This window comes from Carcharhinus amblyrhynchos, chromosome 17 (genome assembly GCF_965287045.1).
Source record: "Carcharhinus amblyrhynchos chromosome 17, sCarAmb.v2.hapA, whole genome shotgun sequence".
Classification (NCBI taxonomy): Eukaryota; Metazoa; Chordata; class Chondrichthyes; order Carcharhiniformes; family Carcharhinidae; genus Carcharhinus; species Carcharhinus amblyrhynchos.
Genome location: NC_137340.1, coordinates 30992135 through 31017680, shown reverse-complemented (window position 1 = coordinate 31017680; position 25546 = coordinate 30992135). Strand labels below are relative to the sequence as shown.

Below are 25546 nucleotides of genomic sequence, written 5' to 3'. Positions count from 1 at the left end.
AAATACATGGGGTTAGAAGGATAGGGCCTGGGTGGGATTGTTGTCAGTGCACGCTCAATGGACCAAATGGCCTCCTGCACTGTAGGGATTCTATTATATCCAATGATCCTTGCCTTATGTAGAGCATTTATATCCCTATATACACAGGCTTAGATGTATTTATATACTTATATAACATAGATGAATGATTTTAAGTTGCATTATTGCATAGGGTATTCTCTCCCAATGCTTTTGGATTAGAAAATGTATTTTAAGTTATTTTGCAGAGAATTTAATACTGCACAATAATAATCATGCCCACTATTCCAACATGTAGTATTTTTGTTTTTCTACTCTCTGCCTCCAGCTGTGAAGGTACTGTTATTGGTATTCTATCCATGGGTGTTGTGCTCTGATAGCCTCACCAAGTAACCTTTATTCACAGAGTTGGGCCGCCTTAATGTGTGACAGTATCATGGCTGTTATCATAGGGATAGTTTAATTAAATATGGAGGATATCACAAGCTGGGCTGATCCTGTTCTCAACTTGCAACCTCACGCACTCGATTTCAGTAGAGCTCAGTGGGTAGTAATTTGAAAACAGGAATCCTGCTTAAATTCCCCCTTCCCTAAAGTGAGAATACTGGTGATTGGTTTAGCACCCCTATCACTGCTCCAATTGAGATCAACTGAACGGCTAAGACTAGAGATTGGATCGAGGGGATTCTTATTTTGTAAGATAAACATGGAGCCACTGAAATCTTCAGTAAGGGCATTCTCAGTGGATAACTACCTGAATGTTAAAATTATTTCTAATCATTTGCTAATTTTCAATCAAAACCTAACCGACCTGCTAGCCTCCAATTTCCAAAAATCGTATTTAAACCTAACCTGGAAAATGTATTTATTGATAATGGGCCAAGAAACATATCTAAAGGATGAAGTGGATGGATTTCTGCTGATTCCTTTATAACATTGCATTCCATGCATCCCCAACATTCACAAGGATAATGAAAGTTGAAACTAAAATTGAAGAACCTTATTGATGGTTAATTGATAGGGCGGCACAGCGGTTGGCACTGCTGCTTCGCAGTGCCAGGCACCCGGGTTCGATTCCCAGCTTGGGTCACTGTCTGTGGAGTTTGCATGTTCTCCCCTTGTCTGCAGGGGTTTCCTTCCACACTCTGAAAGACGTGCTGGTTAGGTGCATTGACCAAACAGGCGCCGGACTGTGATGACAAGGGAAATTTCACAGTAACTTCACCGCAGTGTTAATGTAAGCCTCACTTGTGACTAATAAATAAACTTTAACTTCAGCAATTTCATTGAAGAGACACCTGGGTTGTAAGAAGGAGGCTGTAGAATTCCACAATGTGATAAGGTTAATGAATCCCCAAAAAATATTAGAAACACCTGTCCTGAACTTTATGGGCATTTCCAAAATGGGATGGAGGATGGGTGTGGAATTTGAGGTGGGACCTGTGTTTGTGGGGTCAAGCCAACATCGGATGGATTGGGTATGGGGACTCGCTGTATTTGATGCTGCGATTTGGGACAGGGGCCAAACACATTGAGCCTCAAAACTTCATGTCCAGTTTGTTTAGAGAGGGAGAAAGTTGCAAAGAGCAAGGCACATAGGAGAAATTTATCAGCTTCTATCCAAGTTCCAGCAGGTTTTAGCTGTAATCCATTTCAATGACTATTTCTGAGTAGTAAGCCCTTCAACATGTTCTTATTTTATATTGCTTTTTAAACATTTGCTGTCTGGGAATTTTCATTGATGACAGGTCAGAGGATTATTTGTTTCATTGTGATTCTTGCTTTCCATTTCCAGTGCTTTGTGTATATTATGGGTGCTTTACTCATCTCAATTAATGTCATTTAATGCAAGTAGATAGTTAAAAACACTTGGGTCACTGGCATCTAATCATCTCATTTCGCCTTTAATGCTGCAGATTAGAGACAGCTCGAGAACAGACATGTCCTGTAGTTTACTATCCCCTGTGGTGATGTGAATGGAGACAGTGGAATTTTCCTATTCATTCTGTCCATTGGGAAAGTGGGGGTTGGGCACAATAACATTTGTTCCCAGGCTACCCCTGACCTACTGCTCACCAAGAGATCACTCTAATGGACTAAATAGACATTTAGTCTATTAGGCCGCTAGTGACTGTTATTGGTTGTGGATTTGCAAAATCGAGATTCAGCCATCGGGATAATTGAGCTTCTTTTATCAACATAGACACAGAAATCAGCGCACAGACATTGCTCTCTTCTGTGTCCCAAACTACAGAAATATCAAAAGTGCCTGCAGAGTCTGTGAGAAGACTAAAATGCTGAATTTCAGTGATAAATCAACATGGGCGACACAAGCCTTTTCCTGCTCTCCACCATATAAACATTGTTTACTCCCATATGGCAATTTTTAGCTGCTTTAGAACAAAACTGGGTTATTGCTCTGGTCTCTGGCTATTGCTGTAATCAGGCATTGTTAAAATAGCTTCCGTGACCAAGCCAAAAAGTATTTTTATTTTCCAAACTTGCTTTTGTACTTTATCAAGAGACGCACAAGCGAGCATCCAGCCTTTATCTATTCAACTGGATGATTTTCATATTAAAAAATAAGGAAATGCTATCTTCATAATTAGGAGTATTAGAATATTCTTAAGGTTTTCAGTAACTGTTTTCGTAAGTCCTATTTTAGCCAGTTGACAATTGTTATTAATTAATAACTTATGCTTTGATATTTTATTTCAGCGATGATTGATTCATTGGAATTAAATGTTTATGGAGAATAATGACCTAGGTTTAGCTAGTGATTTTTAAACATCTGGAGATTGGTGCTCAGGTTAAAGGGTTGAAACCTACCCGCACTGTTCTGAAGGATTATGGTTTATCTTGGTCTGAGCAGCCTCCAATTCAATCAAAGAAGTGTGGTTTAAAGTGACCCAAATGTTATACACACCGAGGGGGGTGTGTGTATGTAATCTTTACTCCAAAAGCTTTAACATGATGAATGAGGAGCGGATGTAGAGGTCATTCATTTATGTATCAGTAGACACGGAGGAGAGGAGAGGTTAGCAATTTTTTGTATGGATGGGTGCAGCAACGTAGAAATCAGTGACATGAGTTAGAAATAGTTCTGTGTTCCGTCAGATTTCACCTTCATCTGCTCCCAAAAATAAATTATCTGTAATCGTAACAATTTGTCCAGCACCGTGTTATGGCTCCATTAAGAGTGCCACAACAGTGTTGGCACACTGGTGACTTCAGTACAAATTAATTGGTAATGTTTGGCTGTACCTGGAGGAGGAAATTGATTTTATACAAATTCTGAATATTTACTCCTGTGAAAAATGCTCTGTGCCAGTATTATCTCCTCTGAAGCCAGTAGCAGCTGATGCAGTTACAAAGAAAGTGCACTCTTTAATATATATGCACTTCAAAGCTCACTGATGACCATGATTTCAATACTTTCAGTTGATTCACTTTTTTGCCAAGGCAGCTTTTTATTTTGCATCTTATAGCATTGAGAGATACTTTATTTCAGAATGGCTTTGAGCAGATTTTTATTCCATTTCAAGAGCTTCTGTGTAAAAGCCTGCTGGCCATTTTTTATGCCTTTGTCTTCCTCACATGAACTTGACAGCTGTTGAAAGTGGCAGGAATCTAAGATCACAGCTTCAAAATGTGTGATTTTCAGCTTAATGAGAATTGGAAGTGTTGGGATTTTGGTGTGGCACGTTAAATTATTTAAAAAAAAAATTCTGAGATCTTTAGAATCTGCAAAGCTGGTAGCTGATATTTATTATCCCCAAATCCTGCTGCTGCTGTTAGCGTCCACGAGTTAAAACAATATACTGAGGACAGCATTGGAATTGAGGTTGTGTGGTTGATAGTATTGCTGCAGTAAAAAGGTCAGCATTGGACATGTCAGTACAGGCAGCTTGTCAGAATTATAAATTACATGGTAATAAATTCCATCCTATTTAACGTGTCTCAAAATGTTGCTTTCTGCTTGTATTAGAAATGCATCAACTTCATTTCAATTTTATATGAAAGGGCATTTTCTAAAATATGTTACTAAAGGGAGAGAAGGCAACCTATTGAATTTTGTCACACAATTACCTTTCCAAATTTATAAATAATTGATCATGTTATCTCACACAACCCAGCCACTCTCACATCTCTTTGTACTGTGTTTGGACAAGGACAGTCAGGAGGGAGGATAGGAGTCTGCAGGATTTGTCCCTGGGCTATTTCCTCCTCCAGGTACAGTCAAACATTACCAATTAACTTGTACTGAAGTCACCATTATGCCAACACCGTTTCCCTAGGAAACAGGGCAGCCTGCAGGTTGGTCGAGCTCCACTACATCCAGTCTGCTTGATTACTCAGGTCTAAAGATGGAGGAGTTGGCGGAGGTCCAGGGGTAGCTTTAGTAATCTATCTTTTTCAAATGATGCTTGTCACCGTTAACAGTAGATTTAAATTGTGAATGATCCTACCATCTGACTTCAAAAAATGAAGCTTTTGAGAAAGGCTGCCCAGAATATTTTGAGTTGGCTGTTTTATTCTTGCTGATTGTGGTCAGACTGATTGGGTTCAGGAGGAATCACGCCTTTCTTAGCAATTTTCTTCTTTTGAGGGGAAGTTATATTGATGATACAAAGTACCACCCTGTCTAGCCTCGCGGCTCGGTGTAAAAGACCCTATAGCTTCAATCAATGAAGAACGGGGATTTCTCTCAATGCCCTGGCCAAAATTGGCTAATGCGTTTCACTCTAACAACACGGACTATACTACATAAAGTACTTCATGTCATGTGTGTTATAATGACACATTGCTGCATTGGATAAAGACATTGTGGGTTCATTTATTAAGAATAGGCACGTGGAAACATTGTATACATGGAAAGCTCGAGGACATCAGGGCTGTGTGTATCTGTATTCTGCTCTACGTGAAGTGAAACAGAGGCTGGATCATGTGACATATTTCCCTTAAAATGATGGTGAGTTACTCTCCCTTAAAGACATAATGCAACATTCCCCTTTTTTTTTCAAAATATACTCCCCCACACAATGTGTGGAACTTGCTTGGTCATTCTACATCTGAGAACTACAGATGTCATGCTTACCTACACGTTGTGGACAATCTCTCTAGGGTACACCAAACAATGGCACTTAGAATGTTTGCAACATTTGTCTTAGACATATTATACAATTGTTGAATAAGGTGCTTGGTAAAGTCGTTGATGAGATGATGAAGTCAGTGCCATGGCCACGAATGAGGTCAGATGTGACTTTGAAACAAGGATGGGTGTGAACTTCATGTGGGATCAATGGGGCTTTGTGCTGACTTGGCATAGACTCTTGACATGCCTTATCCTTCTTGATGATGACTTCAATATCATTGTTCATACTCAGCCAATGGACTGTCTCTCTTATGAATATTCTTGTCTAATCTATGCCCACTTGTGAGTGATATTCTGGTATGATGACTTGCCTGCCTTTAAAAATTACTCCTCTGAAGATACCTAGCTCATCAAGTAAGGCCAAAACACTTAACTGAATTAGGCCATGCTTTGATGTTTTTCCAAAGGTTCTGTGCAGAATCTTTCACTTTTTCTTCTTGTAACTGCTGGTGTTTGTGTTGCGCAAAATGTATCAGCTCAATTAACAGACGTGCATTCTCCTGGAAGCGTAACATTCCACCTCCCATGAAACTACCGATTCTGTTGAAACATTCTCGATATTTTGATACTGTGACATGCACTGAGATGATGGGAGTAGTTTCTGATGTTGATCTGCTGCATGTCACCAGTGCAATTTCACCATGTGCCAGAACAACTAAGATTGTTGGGCCTTTAGTCTCCACAATGTAGAACATCTGTGGCACCCAGGAGGATTAATTGCACTTGGACTCCAGGACTATGGATATTGTACATGGAATTAGTGAACTGTTGTACACTGAAAGTTGTATGGTAGTAGGTTTCACTGTGACCTTCCATGTCTGTGAATACATGTCTGACAATTCAGAGGCAGCATGTTGGCACAACCGCTCCCGCCCACGTTATTCTCCAATAAGAAGAAGTTACCAACTTTCTGCGGACAGATAATGTGAATCTTGGCAAACACTCCAAACGGTGGCAGCATCTGTGTTTTCCATGACATTGACAATGTGAAATATATTCACTGCTCATTGGTTTTTCGTGCACATTGCCGTCATTTTCTGGTTTGTCAATTCCTCACCTAGTGGGATAATGGATGTCATTCTTATTGCTTGAAAGTACCTGTTGTGTGTGATTGGTGTGAATGAGTGCACTACTTTTTGTAGCTGTGTAAGCCTTCTCTCTAATACACTGCCAATGGTCCTTTCTGCCACATGCCTTTCAGAATTGCTTGGTGTTTCCTTGGTGAATGCAGAAGGCCACACTGTCAACATTTCTGCTGGGTTTAGCAGTTCTAGTAAGTGTGCCAACAATTGAGGTTGCATTTAGGACCTGCGGGGATCGCATCGTAGTTTTTGAATAATTCTTCAATGCTTTGGGCTTTTGGAACAGATCTTTGTGGAATGCTTCTGTGGGAGTGGATTTTACCATCACTTAACAACTCTGTCATCTATCCCTGCATTTGAAAAATCACTGTACATACGCTTTATTGTATATCTGCTGACAAAGTGGTCTATGGATTCTGTAGACTTTTGTTGAAATGACATGAGCTCTAGTCGATGAATACAGAAATGGATCACTTGATTCTGAATCGGTTTTCCAATGTAGTCCATTTCTAATGGCGAATCTTTAATTCTTTTGCTGTTAATCCTGATGTGTTCAGTTTGTGGGGACCTTCCTTTCTAGGTGAATTATTATGACTTGCTTTTCTGATTCAGGATACTTTTCAGTGTTTAAACATATTTTGAATTTGGATATTGGGTCACGTTGGGTCCAATTTCAAATTGGGGAACTTTGTGAACGTTTTGACAATGTCTCTCTGGCCTACCTTCTCCTGTAGTACCTGGGATGAGTGCATAGCCAATTTCACATGCTCGTTATTTTAAATACAACCATCTCTGATCCGATTTTGTTTTTATGTTTGACTCCCCCTCACTTGCTACGAAGCCGGCCCATCTCCTTGCCACTCGCTTTTCCTGTCACAGCTAATCCAGTGCTGTGCCTCTCGATGTGCCAGCCCACTTACCACAAGGGACTTGACTGCTGACAAGCCCTTTATTTGTGCACTATCTCAATGCTGTGTCTTCAAAGCCTTTCTGTGCAGTCACCACACTGCAGATTCAACACTCTCTCACACTGCAATTTCATTGCCACCTGACCAAAACATCGAGAGTCCATCCCATGTCTGATATTTTGAAACTGTTCACTATGTTGGACCTGTAATGAATCTTGCTGTCAGACTTAGCAGTATGGCATTTAGAAGGTACTACTGCTACACACCATATTGCGTGTGTTATGGTATAAAGGCATCAATCACTCATAAGGGATTATGGAAACACATTGTAGGTTTATTTATTAAGAACAGGCACATGTGAACATATATACATGGATAGAAAACTTGAGGATATCAGAGCTGTGTGTGCTATGTTCTGCTCAAGGCCAAAGTGAAACTGAGGCTGGATCACATGACACACTTCCCCTAAAGTGATAAAGAACAAAGAACAGTACAGCACAGGAAACAGGCCCTTCAGCCCTCCAAGCCTGTGCCAGGCATTGGTCCAACTAGACCATTCGTTTGTATTCCTCCATTCCCAGGCTGCTTGTGTGACTATCCAAGTAATTCTTAAATGATGCCAGCGTGTCCACCTCCACCACCCTACTTGGCAGCACATTCTAGGCCCCCACCACCCTCTGCGTAAAAAAAGTCCCTCTGATATTGGAGTTACCTCGCCCCTCTCACCTTGAGCCCGTGACCCCTTGTGATCGTCACCTCCGATCTGGGAAAAAGCATCCCACTATTCACCCTATCTATACCCTTCATAATTTTGTACACCTCTATTAGGTCTCCCTTCATTCTCCATCTTTCCAGGGAGAACAACCCTAGTCTACCCAATATCTCCTCATAGCTAAGACCCTCCATACCAGGCAACATCCTGGTAAACCTTCTCTGCACTTTCTCTAAAGCCCCCACATCCTTCTGGTAGTGCGGTGACCAGAATTGGATGCAGTACTCCAAATGTGGCCTAACCAGCGTTCTATACGGCTGCAACATCAGACTCCAGCTTTTGTAGTCTATACCCTATCCTATAAAGGCAAGCATACCATATGCCTTCTTCACCACCTTCTCCACCTGTGCTGCCACCTTCAGGGATTTGTGGACTTGCACACCTAGGTCCCTCTGTGTTTCTATACTCTTGATGGTGTGCTGCTAACTCTTAAAGACATATTACACCACTTCAGGAGCTGTAAAGCATTTTGGGATGTCCTGACATTGTGCAGGGTATTATATAAAGTTGTTTCTGTTGCCCTTTTGTCTTTCTGCCATGTTTTTCCTCCCAGTCTGGAGTGTTTCTTGATGTCCCCTTGAGACCAGGAAGTGGTTCTAATCCATAAAATAAGTCAGGTGACCTTAGTGGCCTTATTTTCCAGTCTTTTTGTCCAGTTTTCACAAATACATAATTAGAATATTCAGAATGTGAGATGTTAGTACTGGGTAAGATGATTTGTTTAAAAATTGTTGAGACCAGTTGCTTTATCCAGAGTTGCCAAAATGCAATACATTGGAACAGAGTGACCAAGAACATTGTTAATTGCCACTGGTATCTGCAAAATTGGACATTATCATTCTATGTGTGGTGATCCTGGTCCAGCCAGCTCTGGCCTAAGAATTGGATAGCACCAAATTAGTGAGTGAGCGTAGCAAATTGAGCTTTTCTCCTTGTCCTTATTAGAATGAGGGAACTGTGGTAACCAGTTGATGCCCCAGCGACATCTGATGGCCCCAGGTGAGTTTGAGGCTGGGGTAAGGTGGGGTTTGAGGAGGTGGAAATGGCAGTGATATTGACACGTTGACTTTATTTATATTCTAACATTGCTGCTGAAAATGGCTTGGGAGGTTCTCGTCAAACAGAGCTGAAAGGTAAAAGGACCACTGGTGTCCATGACCTCCCGGTTCCCTCACTGAACCTGACTTTTTTTAATCAAAGGGAAAATGGATAAGCTCTTGTGTATTTTATGCTTGAAAGGGAGATTTGTGGCAAGGCTCCATGTTGGGTATTGTTACTCTAAGTCACAATTAAAATGGAGAGGGGCAGCCCTCAGAACCTGGGGAAGCTAGGTTGCATTTTCAATGGCTTTGCAGAGACAGCTGGGACATGAATCAGTCCCTGTGTGTGTACAAGGAAACACAAAAGGTCACCTGACCTCCCTGGAGTCCATCTTGTCAGCATAGATTGTCCATATTCCTTGCTCCCCCCTCTCCATTTTAGTTGAAGTGATTCCAGGGTAACAATAGCTGACAGACTTGCCAGCCTTATGGAAATGCAAATAAAGACATATGGAGATTATTCATGAATGGAAAGTTGACTTGTGTGGTCATGGAGCACCATTACTATCGTTACGCAACAGCTTATCGCAAGAATCATGGAATAGAATCCCCACAGTGCAGAAAAAGGCTCGTCAGCCTATTAAGCCTGCACCAACAACAAACCCACCCAGGTCCTATTCTTATAATCCAACATATTTACCCTGTCAGTCCCCTTGACACTAAGGGACAATTTAACCCATCCATCTTTGGAGTGTGGGAGGAAACTGAAGTGCCCAGTGGAAACCCATGCAGACATGGGGAGAAGGTGTAAGCTCCATATAGTCACCCAAGATCAGAATTGAACGCAGGTCCCTGGCACTGTGAGGCAGCAGTGCTAACCACTGTGTGCCATGGTGCTGCCCAAGAAAACCCATGAACTGAGAACTTGGCAAAATCTTTCAACCTTAATGGTCTTCACTGATTTTAAAATTTTAAATGTCCATTATCGTTTTAGGTTCTTAGGCATATTATATAGATAGACATGTAGCTGGAGAACAGAGGTGAGATGGAGGTAGATTACATGGTGGACTGTATCAGACACAGTTGGGAAAACAAGGAAGACGAGGAGAGATAATGTGTTACTATCATAGTCACAGGAAATGTCATTTATGATTTTAGCTATGCTGACTTTAGAGTTTTGTGCAGAGTGGAAGCTGGACTGAAACAGCACGGTGGCACTGTGGTTAGCACTGCTGCCTCACAGTGCCAGGGACTTGGGTTCAATTCTGGCCTTGGCTAACTGTCTGTCTGTGTGGAGTTTTCAGATTCTCCCTAAGTCTGCTTGGGTTTCCTCTGGCTGTTCTGGTTTCCTCCCACAGCCCAAAGACTCTGTGGGTTGGGTTGATTGGCCATAAAAACTTGCCCCTTAGTGTAAAGTGGACTCACAGGGTGTGATTGTTGTCGGCGCAGTTTCAATGGGCTGATGGACGACTTCTGCATTGTAAGAATTCTACGAAAGGAATAGGGACTTATAGGCTGATGGGAATGGAGTTAGGAACAGACGATCAATATCAGGAACATGAATAGAAAAGACAGGTTAGAGGTGGGTTAGCTGTTGCAGAAGAGAGGAATATGATGGCTGTTTGTAAAGGGAAGGAATTGTCTGAAGAGAGGGAGTCATTTGTAATGCGAGCAAGCACAAAGGTGAGGCATTGTAGTTGAATGAATGCTAATTGAATGAGGATGGGAATCCAGGGAATGAAAAGTGGATGGGTTTTTGGATGGGAAAAATGGGATGAACAGTTCGAAGTGATAGGATCGGAGTTAGGATGAGTTGATAGAAAAGGAATGTAGTCACAGAAACAACTATAGTCCCAGTCTTAAAAAAGGAAAAATACATGCAAGCTTTGTACCTAATGTTGGAGGTGAACAGGGAGCAGTTAAGTAAAGGGGTTTAAGGAGATGGTTTATTGTGTAGACAAACAGATTTTAAATGTTCTAGCCTCCTGGAATAATGGTGAGAAATTGAATGGAGAATGAATCTGCTGATCCTTAATTCCTGAAATCCTACCAGATAATATTCAGTCTTAAAATTGCCCCATGCCAATATCCATACCACCTGCTACAGAATCAGATAATTTTCTCTAATTGGTCTGTGCTGGTGGTGATGCTCCACATCAGCCTCCTCCCACCTTGCTTCATCTCGCCCTATCAACATAGCTTTCTATTCCTTTCTCCAAGTACTTGCTGTCTTTCCCTGAAATATGCTATTCATCTCAGCCACTCCATGCACTCGCTGGTTTGACATTCTTGCCACTTACTGAGTGAAGAGTTTTCTTCTGAATTCCTCACTGGATATATAAGTGATTGTCTTCTTTTGAGACCTGTAGTTCTCAACTGCTCCATAAATGGGAACAATTTATCTGCATCTAGCTTATTCAACCCCTTTACATAATTGTAAGGACCTCTACCAGGTAACTTCCCAGCCTTTTTTTTAAGAGAATGGTGCCCCAGCCTGTTTAGTAACTTCAGATAAGAGTGCTCTCACAGTTCTGTTATCATCTTTGTAAATCCATTTCTTTAGCTTTTTCCAGTCCCGCTGTAGCCTTTTTTCATTATGGAGACCAGAACTGTGTGCAGTACTCCAAATGTGGTTTATTCAAAGTCTCTGCAAATTCAACATAACTTCAATGCTTTTGAATTCTGTTCCTTGAGGAATGAACCTTAAACTCTGTTTACATAGTTTATAGTTTTGATAACCTACTACATTTAGTATATCCTTTTGCACCTCTACCCCCACTGACTTAGTTTTCAAGGGATTCCTCCCTCTAAAATGTGCAACCTCACCCATGTATATTGAAATAAATTTTCCATCTTTATACACCCACTCTGCAAACTTATTAATATCCTCTTGTCGTTTGCCATTTTCTTGCCCAGTGTTAAGTGTGACGCCCAATTTGGTGCCACTGTAAATTTTGTGTCTGAGCTTCTGACTCCCCAATTTAAAATCCTTTATTTAAAAGATAAAATATTATGGCTCAGAGCCAATTCCTGTGGAACACTTTTTGTCCCACCTGTGTATTTACCTTTCATCCCCAGTCTCTCTGTTTGGTAGCCAGTTTGCCAAAAATTCTTCTACTTGTCTGTCCCCTGATTCTGCATGCTTTGACCTTAGTCACCATTGACCTTAATGAGTCCACTACATGGTACCTTAGTAAAGGCCTTCTGTAAGTTTATGTATATTAATGAGGCATTATATTCCCCAGGACCGGATGGAATGCATCCGAGGGTTCTGAAAGAAATGGCGGAGGTGATAGTGGATGCCTTGGTGGTTATTTTCCAAACGTCGCTGGATTCCGGGGAAGTGCCGGAGGATTGGAAAACGGCTAATGTTACGCCGTTGTTTAAGAAGGGTGCCAGGCAAAAGGCGGGGAATTATAGGCCGGTTAGTTTAACGTCTGTGGTAGGTAAAATGTTAGAATCTGTCATTAAGGAGGAAATTGCGAGGCATCTTGAAGGGAATTGCTTGATAGAGCAGACGCAGCACTGTTTCATTAAAGGGAAGTCGTGTCTGACAAATTTACTGGAGTTCTATGAGGATGTGTCTAGGGCGGTGAATAGAGGAGAGCCGGTGGATGTGGTCTTTCTAGATTTTCAGAAGGCGTTTGACAAAGTGCCTCACAAGAGGTTATTGCAGAAGGTCGAGGGACATGGAGTTGGGGGTAGGGTGTTAGCGTGGATAGAGGATTGGTTGTCAAATAGGAGGCAGAGAGTGGGGGTCAATGGGTGCTATTCAGATTGGCGGATGGTGACTAGTGGAGTGCCCCAGGGGTCGGTGCTGGGGCCTCAGCTTTTTACCATTTATATAGATGATCTGGAGGAGGGAACCGAGTGTAGAGTGTCGAAATTTGCTGATGACACCAAGATTGGGGGAATGGCAAATTGTACGGAGGGTGTGGAGAGTCTGCAGAAGGATCTAGATAGGCTGGGCGAATGGGCCAGGAAATGGCAAATGGAATTTAATGTTGGCAAGTGTGAGGTGGTCCACTTTGGTAGGAAGAATGGTAGGAAGGACTATTACTTACGGGGCGAAAAACTGCAGCAGGCGACGGTGCAGAGGGACCTCGGGGTCCTTGTGCATGAGTCGCAAAAACCCAGCTTGCAGGTGCAGCAGGTGGTCAGGAAGGCGAATGGGATGCTGGCCTTCATAGCGAGGGGGATTGAATATAAAAGTAGGGAGGTCTTGCTGCAGCTGTATAGGGCATTGGTGAGACCGCAACTGGAGTACTGTGTGCATTTTTGGGCGCCGCACCTGCGCAAAGATATTTTGGCCCTGGAGGGAGTGCAGAGGAGGTTTACTAGGCTGATACCGGAGTTGAGGGGGTTGAGCTATGAGGAGAGGCTGAATAAACTGGGCTTGTACTCGTTAGAGTTTAGAAGAATGAGAGGAGATCTCATTGAGACGTATAAGATGATGAATGGGATGGATAGGATAGAGGTGGAAAGACTCTTCCCGCTCAAAAAAGACAATAGGACTAGGGGGCACAGCCTCAAGATAAAAGGGGGGTGGTTTAAAACGGAGTTGAGGAGGAACTTCTTCACTCAAAGGGTGGTGAATCTCTGGAATTCTCTGCCCATTGAAGTGGTGGAGGCTGCCTCGCTAAATATTTTTAAGACGCGGGTTGATGGGTTTTTGATAGGAGAGGGGATTAAGGGTTATGGGGAGAGGGCGGGAAAGTGGAACTGAGCAGCGACAGATCAGCCATGATCTTATTGAATGGCGGGGCAGGCTCGAAGGGCTGGATGGCCTACTCCTGCTCCTATTTCTTATGTTCTTATGTTCTTATATTAGATGACATACTCTTCAAAGTTAGAGCAGCAAAATTTACATCAATTCTCCAGTGCAATGTAATCAAAACATTTCCCTTACTCTGCTTCTGTTCAGTGAATGGTAATTGATAATTCAGCATAATTTGTTTATCCGCAATTATTCTGAGCAGAGGTCAAATGATAAAAAGCCAATGGATGCAGGTCCAAGATTGCTGTGAAATTTTATTCTGCTGGGGGCAGGGATAATATGATTATAATGCTTCCACTTTTGTCAATATGTAAAAAGAAAATTGCAAATTTACAGGGGAAAACTGAATATTATACAAGAATGTCTGATTACAAATGTGGGAGCACAAGTTCTCTGGTCACTCGGATTTGGTTTGACTCAAGCACTCAAATGTTAGGACCCCCTAAACTGTGCATGGATGATGAAGACAATAAAATTCTTACCTCTACAATTGGCCAAAATGTAATATATAGCATAACCACATTCAAGAGCTTGCATTTTAGACAGCTGCTATTAAGGGGAGGTGATGGTGCAATGGTATTGTCACTGGGCTAGTAATCCAGTGTCCTAGGTTAATGGTCTGGGGACCTGAGTTCAAAACCCACCAGATGGTGCCATTGGAATTCAATGTAAAAAGAAAAATTGTAATTAAAAGTCCACTACTGACCATGAAACCATTGTTGATCATCGTAAAACCCCTTCTGGTTTACTAATGTTCTTTCCGGGAAGGAATTCTGCCGTCCTTACCGAGTCCGGTCTCCGTGTGATTCCTAAATGCCCTCAGAATTGGCTGAGCAAGTCTCTCAGTTCAAGGATAATTAGAGATGGCCAATGACGCCCACATCCCATGAACAAATTTTAAAAAATAGTGCGTGGTCTGCTATCCAGGTTGCCAGTTTAACTAACATATTTCTTCCTGTGACATTTTCAACTGCGTGCAATCATTGTAATTTTAACCCAACAGTGAACTCTGATGCCCTGCGTATTTGACATTAGCATGCCACAATCTTTTGCAGCATACCAACTGGTATTGCATTGGCGATTTTGATGTGATAGTTAGCTTAATGGAAACGACTAGTCTTGTACTAGTGGTGTAGTATACCACACATTGTTTATCAGAAAACAGGCAGCTCTCTGTACAGTTAGCTCTCTGGGCTATTCCCAGGGACACATATCAAGACAAGCATCAACTGCAGATGTAGGAACATCTACAGTGAAAGGCACTCTTTGGTCTGCTCAAAACCTGCTGGTCTTCCAGTGCAAAGAGTGGTCCCTGATCGAGTGCTGCAGACTGGCACGTTTCAAGATGCAGGAATACAGGTTGAGAGAGGCACTAAAGCTTGGGACAATCAATCTAAGGCTTTTCAGCCATGGCACGCTGAGGCGCCAGGAACTGTGGAGCACTCCTTGGGTTGTATTCCAGACATTGGATGTGTATAATATTACATCCTAAGTTGTGCAATTAGGCGGATTGGCAGGGTAAATACATGAGGTTACAGGAAGTACCTGGATGGAATCCTCTTTTGAAGAGGTGTTGTAGATTCGATGGGCTGAATGGTCTCCTTCTGCACTGTAGTGATTCTTTAATTCTGTGAATTATATTGGGGCACTTCAGAGTGCAGTATGCTCTGTGAAGAAATGTTGAATCTTATTGCCCTTTTCCGCTATGAGCATTTTGAAATGTTTTAGATTGTCCTTTCAGATGTTTTATGTGTAAAGTATTTTTTTTTGGAGGGAAAGGTTGAACACATGAAGGAATGCCTTGTCAATTCTTTTCCCAGTACCTCAGATTTCATCATAGTGAAATGCTGCTGTCACTGCTTTCCAGTGAATGAAATTAGTGATTGGATGTTTTGAACTTGCCAAATTGATAGTAATGTACAATGACAGTGTGACTGCAGCTACGACTGGAATTTCCATTCCACGGAATCACACAATGCAAAAGAGGCGCTTCGGCCCATCAGGTCTCCACCGACACATGAGAAACACCCGACTGCTCACCTAAATCCCGTTTACCAGCACCTGTTCAATAGATTAGAATGTTTCTTTTTATTTATGGGACATGGGTGCCACTGGCTGGCCAGCATTTATTGCCCATCCCTAGTTGCCCTTGTTCGGGGGCAGTTGAGAGTCAACCACATTGCTGGGTGGATCTGGAATCACATGTAAGCCAGACCAGGTAAGGACAGTAGATTTTCTTCTCTAACGGACATTAGTGAACCATGTGGGTTTTCCCGACAATCGACAACATCATCATGTGTCAAGTGCTCATCCAGGTACATTTTAGAGTATTTGAGGTAACTTCCCTTCACAATTTTCCTAGGCAGTGCATTCTAGACCTTCACCACCCTCTGAATAAACTGAGTTCCTCACAGCCCCCCATAAACCTCCTGCCCCTCACCTTGAACATGTGTCCATTCGTGACTGACCCCTCAATTCAGGAGGACAGCTGCTCCCGATCCACTCTTGGACCGAAGCCTGATGTTGCGATTGTTTCTAGGTTAGGAATGGACGTAAATTCATCCATGTGGAAATGCTCAATGTGCTGCTATTGTGGTATGCAAAGAGCTTAACTAGCCGGAAGTCACGTCTAGCAGCAAATTGGATGTGGTGTATGGGGGAAGGAGGTGGGGCCATGCCAGAAGTGAGCCTGTTTAATGGGTAAGTGGCTGCCATCACTATGGCAACTATTTGTTCATCCACCACATGGAAGCAGAAACTGGGCAGTGGCAGAGAGTGGTGTCCTTGTGTAACAAATCGGCAGTAGGTCCATAAATATCCACAAAGAGAAAAGGTAGATTAACATCTCTTGTGTAGATCTTGTCTGTTCTAACAGTAACCAAAGCTTACATTTCTGTAACAATTCCCCTAGTTGCCACAGTCCAACTTCTGTCCAGGTCAATCCACCTAGTCAGCATATCTTTCAGACCGTGGGAGGAAACCGGAGCAGCTGGAGGAAACCCACGCAGACACTGGGAGAATGTGCAAACTTCACACTGACAGTGACCAAAGCCAAGAATTGAACCCGGGTCCCTGGCACTGTGGGGCAGCAGTGCTAACCACTGTGCCACGATGTAGCTGCTCATTATTTTTACAGATGCTGATAAAGTTGCCAGCGTGTTTCCAGAATGTTATGTTTTCATTTTGTACTGAATCTCATCACCCCAGTGCACCTTGGCAACTTGCCACTTAAAAATTCTGCCTCATTTCTGTTGCTAACATGATGAGGACCATCTCACAGCCTTCCCCTTTATTGATACCTTATGATTCTCTCCTGCTGTTGTGAATTGTTCCTCTTAATGTCCCCCCATCCTCTTCCATGTTGTGGTTCTGATGATGCGTCAAACCCCACCCATAAAAAAGCTCAAATCCAAATTTCTCTTCTGAATTTGCTGACAATAAGCTCATCATGACTTTAAGTGGCCATTTAAGAAGTTGGGCAGGTTATGTCTTCCAGCTCCCAAAAGCATCTTGCATCTGGAAGCCGACATGCCAACCCCCGGGGTGGGGGGCTAAGCAAATGCCTTCCCTCAAACCTGCCCTTCAAACAATCCAAAATCCCATCCTGAGCGTTTGCATAAACGTTGTAGTACTTGGTGCAATAGTAACCCAAGTTTAGTAATTCAGGGTTCATTTTCAAATGCATAAACCTTACTCAGCTAACATCACTGAATTTGGCTGAGTCTTTTTATTTTAAGAAATGGGGCACATGTACAGAATCTTCTCATTGTTGTAACAGTGGTGATCATTGATAGTTTAGAGCTGGAGTGTTTGTTTCTAATCCCTTTGCTGCAGAAACATGTGTTTGTATTTTGCTGAACAGTATGGTAACAGAAGAAATGCATGTTTATTTCCTGTGAATCTTGGATCGCCATTTCTCAAGCCTCTAGTGTTTTCCCACATCCACAGGCTTTCTGTAATTTACAAGGAAAGCAAATACGATTTCACTGGGAAGGAGGAGTGTGTAATAAGCTGAAACAACATGGTTTGGGGCTCCTCCTGTTGTTTGCCTTGATCCCAAATTACTTTCTCAAATCTAAAATGACACTGTACACAATGAACACAAACTAAGTGATAGCAGATTTTGGATGCAGTTAAAAGATTGCTGGGAAATTTGATTAAACAACAGGCTAACAAACAAACTAATGTGATCACAACCGCTTCCATTTCAACATCAAATGGGAGACTTACAAGGGCGCACATTATACGAGAAGCATCTGATCTCGGAATCTCTAATTGGATTTGACTGGATTTGATCCCCCGCCACCCACACGACACCCCACGCGACACTTCCTCCGCACCCTCCACCAAACCACTCAGTGACGGAGAGGAAAATATAATTCTTACTCTCATAATTGACTAAACTGTGACAAGCTTTAAAAATCATAGCCACCACATTATGGAGTTAAATTTTTGGAGAGTTGCCATTATGACTTGAGTATTGAAGAAGCAGTGAGGCTCCCAAGTCTCCAAGTACCTTCATTTATCCTTGGGAGGGAAGGAAGCCGGAGACGGATGTAATCCCAGATTTATGTGAGAACTTTTCCAAGTGGAGGAGCTCTGACTTAGAATAGATTCACTCCCAGGAGATGTGCAAGGATTATTCATGGCCTGGCTCTCAGCTGAGCCTATTGTGGATGAGGGGGTGAGATTTCAAATTTGGAAAATCATACAGAAAATTCTGAATTTTGTTAGGGAAGAATGTTGAGATACATGGAGTTACGACGCTGATCAATCATAATCTAACCCTATGCGACCCAAAAGAACTTTGATGCCCACCAAACTTGTGGCAACCAGGTCACCATGTAATACAAAACCTATGCAGTATTAATAAATTCATCATTTGTTAGGAGCCTAATAGAAGAAAAGGATTAACAAATCTCTTCTGCTTTCTGACTCATGCCTTGCTTTACTCTGTCACTTAATATTTCCAAACACATCTGGACATTTAATAGACTTCTGACTCATGGTCAATGTCCTACACACTCTCCTTTTCTGCCAATAGTGCCTTATTTATTTCAATTGATTATTTCAACAGATTAAGATCAAGGTTGAACACATTAGATGTTGCTGTAATGCCACAGTTGCACTTTTCAGCCCTCATTAACCTTTGATAAGATTCCCCACAGTAAGCTATTGCAGAAAATATGGAGGCATGGCATTGAGGGCGATTTAGCGGTTTGGATCAGAAACTGGCTAGCTGTAAGAAGACAGAGGGTGGTGGTTGATGGGAAATGTTCATCCTGGAGTTCAGTTACGAGTGGCGTACCGCAAGGATCTGTTTTAGGACCACTGCTGTTTGTAATTTTTATAAGTGACCTGGACGAGGGCATAGAAGGATGGGCTACTAAATTTGCGGACAACACTAAAGTCAGTGGAGTTGTGGACAGTGCGGAAGGATGTTGCGGGTTACAAAGGGACATGGATAAGCTGCAGAGCTGGGCTGAGAGGTGGCAAATGGAGTTTAATGCGGAAAAGTGTGAAGTGATTCACTTTGGAAGGAGTAACAGGAATATAGAGCACTGGGCTAATGGCAAGATACTTGGTAGTGTGGATGAGCAGAGAGATCTTGGAGTCCATGTGCATAGATCCCTGAAAGTTGGTACCCAGGTTGATAGGGTTGTTAAGGAGGCATGTGGTATGTTAGCTTTTATTGGCAGAGGGATTGAGTTTAGGAGCCATGAGGTCATGTTGCAGCTGTACAAAACTCTGGTGTGGCCGCTCTTGGAGTATTGCGTGCAGTTCTGGTAGCCGCATTATAGGAAGGATGTGGAAGCATTGGAAAGGGCACAGAGGAGATTTACCAGGATGTTGCCTGGTATGGTGGGAAGGTCTTATGAGGAAAGGCTGAGGGACTTGAGGCTGTTTTCGTTGGAGAGAAGGAGGTTAAGAGGTAACTTAATGGAGGCATACGAGATGATCAGAGAATTAGATAGGGTGGACACTGAGAGCCTTTTTCCTCAGATGGTGATGGCTAGCACAAGGAGACATAGCTTTAAATTGAGGGGTGATAGATATAGGACAGATGTCAGAGGTAAGTTCTTTACGTGGAGAGTAGTAAGGGCATGGAATGCCCTGCCTGCAACAGTCGTGGATTTGCCAACATTAAGGGCATTTAAATGGTCATTGGATAAACATATGGATGATATTGGAATAGTGTAGGTTAGATGGGCTTTAGATTGGTTTCACAGGTCGGCGCAACATCAGGGGCTAAAGGGCTTGTACTGCGCTGTAATGTTCTATATTCTGTGTTTCGTTGTTCATTGGCAACCATGCATCACTGTCCGTCACTCATGCACCTCAAATGCTTTTGCTACCAATGAAACGAAACCCAGTTTTTTGGTTAGCATCTACAGTGTTGCTAGATTCTCCAAGAAAAGTATAAGAGGAATCAAACTGCTGTCTTTTTGAGGGCTGCTTCCGCTTTCACAGCATTTCAGTATGGTCGCACAGATGTAAATGTATCGTCATTTCTAAGCACTCTGAGGAAACAGAGAAGGTGGATTATTTTTCTTGCTCCATTTAGCAAATGTTCCTTCAGCTGCCAGGTGGCCAGATACCTGACAACTGAACCAGATTTTGATAAGCATAGTTGTGATCTGACCGATGTGTGACCCCTGGCCAACAGCAATGTTACTGATTTGTCCTTGCTCAATTAAGAATCAATAACATATAGTGGCCTGGAGAATGGTTCCCAATACTGTAACTTTAACAAAACTCAATACTGTGTGGCTCTAAAAATGAACAGGGTGATTTGCCACATGTGCTGAGCTTATTAGACAACATTGATCTGGTAGAGCAGCTGAATGGTCTAAACCTGTTCCTACCCTTTCTTGTATTTTACTGTGAAAACCTGATGTATCAAAATGTTGGGCAAAATTGGTAGTCAATGATGAAAAATGATGTGCCCTGTGTCTACGGGAATACTTGACTGACACATCCTGGTGCCCACTATCTTGCCAATCACTTTCTATTATCATTTTACAGCTGCCATAAATAATGACTTATTGCCAACAACTGAAATGTATACACCACTTTCTCCATCACAATTTCCTGCTGTTTTGATCAGATACACAATCGTCTGTTGCAAAGAGAAGCTCATTGAGAGTGAAGAGTTAATTTATCATATTTTCCTTATGCTAGAAGCAGAACCATTAAAGCACTCAATAACAGAGGTTTAGTACAATAGAGTGAAGGGGTTGTGCTGGTGCGGTGATAAAGGGATCTCTTTGCATGTGTACGTGTTTCTGCTCATAGAATACCTCCATGCTAGTGGTAGGCTCCAGGCAGTGGCGCTGTTAAAGCAAGAATGGGGTTTGACATCTGATTGAAATTCAGTGAAAATAACAGAATAGATTCTGGTCAATCAAAGGAATGGTGCTGTCAGATACAACACTGAAGTCCTTCTGCACCAGCCTATGCACTGCCAGCAGTTGGTTCATGCTGTGAATGGAGAACGATTGATGGAATCGAGTGTACAGGCAGCTACTTTATGCCATACAAGGAGCTTGTGAAAGAACGTCCGCTGCTGGAAGCATAAAGGATGCCCTGCCTGCAGTGACTTGCATTCACTCAACTGAACAGCAATTTCCCTTCTGCTTTGAACCTAACTACAGCATTTCTTATAGGTAGAATTAGGAAAGAAATGGCTTTTAGCCCGTGGCATATCCTGTCTCCAGTACAATGGGTTCGATGGACATGGTCTGCTGTGTGTGGTGGAGGAGACTATAGTCTCCAGTTCATGCAGAAAATAACTGGAGCTAGGCAAGTGTGTTTGGTATTATTGGTGGCATAAGAGGATCAGAGTGAGTGGGGTTAGCATCTCAGTGGGATTGAATTCACTTCTTACAGAATGTGTTCATTTTGCTTTAGGAGCTCAGACTCAGAGGGAGCATTCGAGACACCTGAAGAGACAACACCTGTCAAAGTCCCTCCGCAGATCTCTCCTCCTGCCACTGAGAAGGAAAGCCAGGAACAGCTGCCTTCAGAACAGTCAGGTAAAGAAAGCTAAAAATGATTAACGGGGGTCAGCTGAAGGTCAGACTGATAAAGTGGCGACACAAAAGCAAAGGGCAGTGCATGCGAAAAGTTGAAGTTTTCAAATGTGGCACTTGGTGCTTCCTATTGTTAGTGTGACTTGCTGTATAATTCATGCGCCCAGCCATCCCAGAATGAAGAGCAGATATCAAGATGTATAGAACCAAATGAAAATATACAATGGCTTATGCAGAGTTTGAAAGAAATAAACAGTACCTTTTGATTTTAGTTGTATTACATTGGCAGCTACATGTTTACCACCTGAAAAGTGAATTAATTGTTGCAGCCCATGCCACTGATGGCCTTGTTTCCACAATAAGACTCCTCCTTTTCCGAGATAGTTAACTCTAAAACCCTTACCAAGTGCTTTCAAAGTTTGCAATGATAGCTTTGCTCTGCAGCTGAGATTTTATGAGTGTTTGCATTTTAAAAAAATGACTGCATTTACATATTTGGTTATTTTCTTCATTATTCATTCATGGGACATGGACTTTGCTGGCTGGTCAGCATTTATTGTCCATTCCTACATGGCCTTGAAAGGCAGTTGAGAATCAACCACGTTACTGTGGCTCTGGAGTCACATATAGGCCAAACCGGGTAAGGATGACAGATTTCCTTCTCTAAAGGACATTAGTGAACCAGATAGGTTTTCCTGACAATTGACAATGGTTTTATGGTCATCAGTAGACTCTTAATTCTAGATATTTTTATTGAATTCAAATTCCACCGTCTTCTGTGGTGGGATTCGAACCCAGATCCCCGGAACATTAGCTGAGTTTTCGCATTAATTGTTTGGCAATAATACCACTAGGCCATTGCCTCCCCTATGTGGAAGGCATTAAGAGACAGAATCAGATCAGTGTGGCGTATTTGAGTAGATTACCATCAATCTTCAAATTAGTGTTCATTTTTAAAGGTCGTCTGAACGCACACTTTTCTCGTTTGGATTTCCGTAGTGGCTTTCCGCAGTGCAATGTAAGGCTGTGTGAATCCTTAATCAGGTGCTAAAAATAAATCTCTGAGGCAGCACTTGCCCTAATTAAACATGTGCAGCAGCTAACTCCAAAATGGTTTTTTTTTAAATACTAGTTCATATAGTTGCCTGACATATTAAAATGATATGGAGCCACTTTCAGTTATTAACTTTTGCCAAATTTATGAAGTTTTTACAAAGAGAGCAAATGTCACTATGACAGAGTGAAGTATCATGTTGTGTTGGATGGATTTGAACCAATTTCAAGTGGGCAAAGGATAAATGCTCATACACAAATCTGCTGTTACTCTTTAAAAATGGAATCAAATCAGATGGATCTTTTTCGGGATGCTAATGGAAGAATGTTTCATTTGAAAATGTTCAGCGTTATGCCTAATATTGGACTGATGGGTTAAAGTAATTCTGGATTGACTAAAGTGCACTTATTTTGATAGCTAATTGGCCAAAGCAGTGGGTGGAAATTTATATATGCTCCACACTTTGTTGAAGAGATCTTGGATAACTTTCTCTTTTAGAGGTATCATTTTAATCTGACCAAACTTGAAGGAGTAATTCTGTAGCTATGAAGTGCTATAGGAAATCCTGCAGCTCTAAATAAATAGCAAGTCTTTTTCCCCACATAAGTTTTTAAAATTAACTTCCTCATGCAAAATATCTCAGTCAGCAATGTAGTTCACCTGTATTACTTCTGAATTTTGGCAATGATCTAAGAAGCTTATGGTTACCTCAATGCAACAATATTACCTCGTTACATGCTATAATCTCACCATAGTCTAAGGGCAAGATTCTCCAGCCTCCCAGCCGCATGTTTCCTGTGGGAGGTGGCGCATTGTTTGCTAGCGGCGGGATTCTCTGGTTCCGCCGCTTTCAATGGGAATTCCCATTTTTCCCATCACCCCAGGTCACAGGGAAACCTGCAAGCGGGGTTACCCTGATGGCAGGACTGGAGAATCTTGCCGGTGTGAACGACTAGAGAATTCTGGCCTAATTTTAAATTCTTTGAATATGCTGAAACAAAAGATTAAACTTAAACCAGACAATCCTTTTATTTCCTTCCAAATCAACAAAATCCTTCAATTTGGAATCGAATTACTGACCAGAATAATAAAGTTGATGCCGTTTTAATATTTCAATGTCCAGAACTGCATATGTTTTGTGGATGCAAATTCTATACAATTATTTACAGATTTTTTTCACATCTTGAGTCCATATACATTAAAACATTTAAAGGGTGTTTGGACCCCGACACAAAAAGCTCTTTAACAATTGAACTGTAAACTAATATTCAATGTATGGTGCACAGTGGAGATTTTTTTGAAAACCTGTATAGCATTTGACAGAATCTCCAAACAAAAAACAGTAATCTGTCAGGAAACTGCTTTCTGAATGTTTCCAGTCAGGATAATGAGTAACAACTCTGACAAAGAGAAGCTTCTGAACTTCCTGGCAACAATTAATTACCGTGCTTTCTAATAAGGCGTCTGATTTCAATGAGGGAATATTTGACTCGTGTCTTGGTCTGATTTTTGTTTACTAAATGTCAGCATTAATAAAATTGGGTTATAACCTATATGTGAAGAATGTGAAGATAGTATTGAGAGTAGAACTGTTGCAGACAAGGCTTTCAATTAACTCGGGCTTCAGGCAGAACTGAAACAAACGGTTCATTTTTAACAGTGAAACGACAGAAGGAAATGCAGAGAAAGAACAAGCTTGAATTTGTAGATGTTGTTGACATCCCTTTCACATTGTAAAACACTTCCCAGCCAATGAATTATCATTGATGTGTAACCACTGTTTGGCAGGCGGAGAAGGCAGCCAGTTTGCAGCAAGGCCCTGCAAGCAGCAATGAAAGAAATGATCCGCTAATCTGTTTTGGGGGATACTTGTTGAGGGGCAAATTTTAAATGGGCCATGGAAAATTTCCCCTGCTGTGTTTGTGCCATGGGATCTTTAGAGCAAGTAGACATCTCAAATGAAGGATGGCTGCTCTGAAATTTTAGTACACCCTCAATACTGCCATTTGGCCTCCATCATGTGCTCAAGTTGTGAAGTGAGGCTTAAACCTGACAGGTCAGTTACTATCTGGAAATGAAATACTGGTTTACATTTTGGAATGAAACCCTTCATTGGTACGCAACACATTTGGCTATGACCCAACCCATGGAGGATTCCTATTAAAACATTAACCTGTCTTCCTGGTTTAGATTCTGATGAACGCATTGCATTTTTTTTGTGTTTGTTTTGGACTTCCTGCCTGTGTGATTTTTCTTATTGCTTTTTCTTAACAAAACTACCTGCTTATTCAAAGTCTGAACCCCATCGATACGTTGTCTCTGTCCCTATAAATGTTCCCTTACACTGATGTCAGTGCTACCCTTTACTCAGAGGGGCTGCATTTGAGCAAGGTGTTAACAAAAAACTGGCATGTAAAGACACTGGCACAACACAACATTGTATGAATCGTTTACTCTGACTCTCAATGTATCTTTAATTTATTCAGTAAAAGCAGCCAGGAGCAGAAACATGCAGGCAGTTTCTGCACAATGGCAAATCTTGACTGCATGTTTGTAGAGCACTCACTGCAGGAATACTATTTGCCAAGAGGATAGTATTGTGGAAGATTTGCAATGCTATTACCAATGAATGCACCAAATGTCACAGCCCTCAATGTACTGACCAAGTTAGACCTGTGCAGCATCGAGCCTGGCAACTGGGACTCCA

The 25546-nt window shown here is 41.9% G+C and overlaps 1 protein-coding gene across 13 annotated transcripts in view; it reads left to right on the top strand.

Moving 5' to 3' along the window:
• The window catches only part of LOC145354415 (uncharacterized), a 266934-nt gene that overhangs the window by 164131 nt on the left and 77257 nt on the right, over window positions 1-25546 (top strand). For all 13 annotated transcript variants that reach the window (XM_080205707.1, XM_080205705.1, XM_080205706.1 and 10 more), the window contains one exon: window positions 21664-21788. In XM_080205707.1, coding sequence (XP_080061833.1) covers window positions 21664-21788 — 125 coding nt within the window. The remainder of the gene's footprint in view (window positions 1-21663; window positions 21789-25546) is intronic.